The sequence below is a fragment of the Podarcis vaucheri genome (assembly GCF_965113315.1).
Source record: "Podarcis vaucheri genome assembly, chromosome: 13".
In the NCBI taxonomy this organism is placed as follows: Eukaryota; Metazoa; Chordata; class Lepidosauria; order Squamata; family Lacertidae; genus Podarcis; species Podarcis vaucheri.
The window spans coordinates 13,237,020-13,239,511 of NC_138751.1; the positions used below are offsets into that span (position 1 = coordinate 13,237,020).

General features: G+C 44.0%; 1 protein-coding gene across 1 annotated transcript; it reads right to left on the bottom strand.

Annotated features, from left to right (window-relative positions):
• Nucleotides 1-1,045: 1,045 nt before the first annotated feature.
• On the bottom strand, nt 1,046-2,492 carry LOC309516474 (olfactory receptor 4K3-like; the record flags this gene model as incomplete). Its single annotated transcript, XM_082195240.1, has 1 exon — nt 1,046-2,492. The coding sequence occupies exon 1, from the start codon at nt 2,003-2,005 to the stop codon at nt 1,046-1,048; it is 960 nt and encodes a 319-aa protein (XP_082051366.1). The 5' UTR covers nt 2,006-2,492.

Consider the following 2,492-nt stretch of genomic DNA (forward strand, 5'->3'; position numbering starts at 1 on the left):
AAAAATAAAGAAAAACCTAATGGACCAATCAAAATCTTCTGGCCCTTTGTTTTGTTACACCCCTCCTATTTTTTTCTTTCTTTCTGTAAAGTATAAAATAAAAAATATTTCAAAAAAGAGATATTGTACTGCCACACATTCCTTATTTCATTTTAAGAATCTATGATAAAAAGTTCCCTGTCTTCACAAACAATAGGCTCTCTGTGTCCAGGTAGAATTTTCTTTTAAAAATATACTCCTACAGACACAAAATAAAATACTGGTGAATTTTCCCTTGGGAATGCTGTCAAAGTGCATGTTCACCCATGAAAACAGAGTTTGTGTACAGCTAGGGCTGTCTGCTAAAAAGATTGTGGGCTTTCTGTTGTGACAGCATGTTATATCTTCTAGGAGTAAAGCAACAGCACTTGTAATAAGTAACCCGAACCACTGAAATGCCCAAGGAATAAACCAATGGTTTCTATAAAATTTCAAACCACTTTTGATGTTTGGGCAGAAAGGTAGTGTATAAATGCAATGCAATGCAGTCAAGGAATAATATATTTATTAAAACTGCCTATTTCAAAACAGCTGATGTGCTTGGCAGACTGAAAGACTGAGATGGCCTAAATATAAAAAGACATTGTCCTGAAGGCCATATTCATCGTTTGCCAACTGACCAGGGGCTATGGTCACTTCAACTCTCTCCCTCTCCACAGCCATGCAGCTTCCCTGCCGATGGTCAAACTGATAAGCAAGGAGGGGGTGATTTGTATCACTGTTAGGGCGCAGGGCTGTTCAGAGAGGTTGACGGAAGTAAATGCTAATTTTATAAGTCCATGTGTATTTTTCACTTGTGGTAGTAAGTTCGCTTGTTCAGCAGTGTGCTGTGTAAAGAAGTGCTTCCTTTTCAGCTCCATGGGATGAGCCCGGGTTCTGGAATTAGGAGAGAAGGAGGAAAACCTATCCCTGTCCACTTTACCCACACCTTGTGTGCAAGGGGAACTGTAAATAAAAGTTTGCTGCTTTTTTGTGTCAGCCATCACAGGGGGCCTCTGCAAGCTGCCTAACGGCAGACCTGGCCTTGAGTGGAAACCCGCCCAGAAAGCCTTGACAAAAGACTTCCCAATGCAGCCTTCATCTCTTTGTTCTTCAAAGCATAGATAGCTGGGTTCAGCAAGGGGGTGATGGAAGTGTAGAAGACAGAGAGCACCTTATCAATCATGAACCGGGTGTACGGACGCAAGTAAATAAACATAATAGGTCCAAAGTACATGGTGACCACGATGAGGTGAGAGGTGCATGTGGAGGCAGCCTTGGTGGTCCCTTCAGAGGGACCCCGGGAGCAGACTGTGTAGAGAATGAATCCATATGAGAGAAGCAAGCCAATGAAACACACCAGTGACAAAATGCCACTGTTGGTGACCATCATGACCTCCAGGGGGTAGGTGTCAGTGCAGGCCAACTTAATGACCAAGGGGAGGTCACAATAGAAGCTGTCCACCTGATTGGGTCCACAAAAAGGCACATTAATGATGAAAGCCAATTGCACAGTAGCATGGAGGAGTCCACCAGCCCAGGAGGCAAGGAGAAGTGCCATGCAATGGCTTCGGTTCATGAGTGAGGCATAGCGGAGAGGATGGGAGATGGCCACATACCGGTCATAGGCCATAACAATCAGCAGGAGCATCTCAATGCCTCCAAAGAAGTGGAGGCAGAAGATTTGTGTCATGCAGCCATGGAAGGAGATGACATGGTGCTGGGCAAGGTAATCAAAGAGAGATCTTGGAGTGGCAAAGGAGCACAGGCAGAGGTCCAGGAAAGCCAAATGAGCCAGCAGAAAGAACATGGGTGAATCTGAAAGACGGTGATCCCTGAAAATTGCGAAGATTATGAGAGTGTTGCTGAAGAGAGTACTCATGTAGAGGAGGAGGAAGAAGACAAATAAGATGAGTTGGAATTCCCAGGTTTCAGAGAGGCCCAATAGGACAAACTCGGTCGTCATGGTCTGGTTTGACCACACCATTCCTTCCTTGTGTATCACTGTGAAAATTGGGCAGAAAGGAGAGAGTAATGAGATACTTGCTTCACAGTTTTAGGTGAAATCAGCAAAGGGTGTGTCTTGTGTGTTATTCTTCTCAGCTGGGTGCTGAGACTCCAGTCTGAGTGGTTCCTACATTATTGCAGGACTTATAGTGATTCAGACTGTTCCCCGATCTAACTTACTATTGTTTGTATGAGGAACCAGGGATGGAGAATATGTGGCTTTTCAAGGTGTTGTGGAACTCCAACTTCCTTTCTCTTTGACCACTGACAAGGCTGGCTGTGGATGAGTCCTACCAACATCTGAAGGGTCATAGGTTTGCTGTCTTTGATTTATTTATATGTTACTGCCTTACATTGAGTCATAGTTGGAGCAATGAATAAATCATACATGCCACAAAAAAGAAAGGCTGACTATCCAAGGTGCAGTTTGCTCAAGTCCATCAGTTGTGTGTCAAAGAAACCATCAG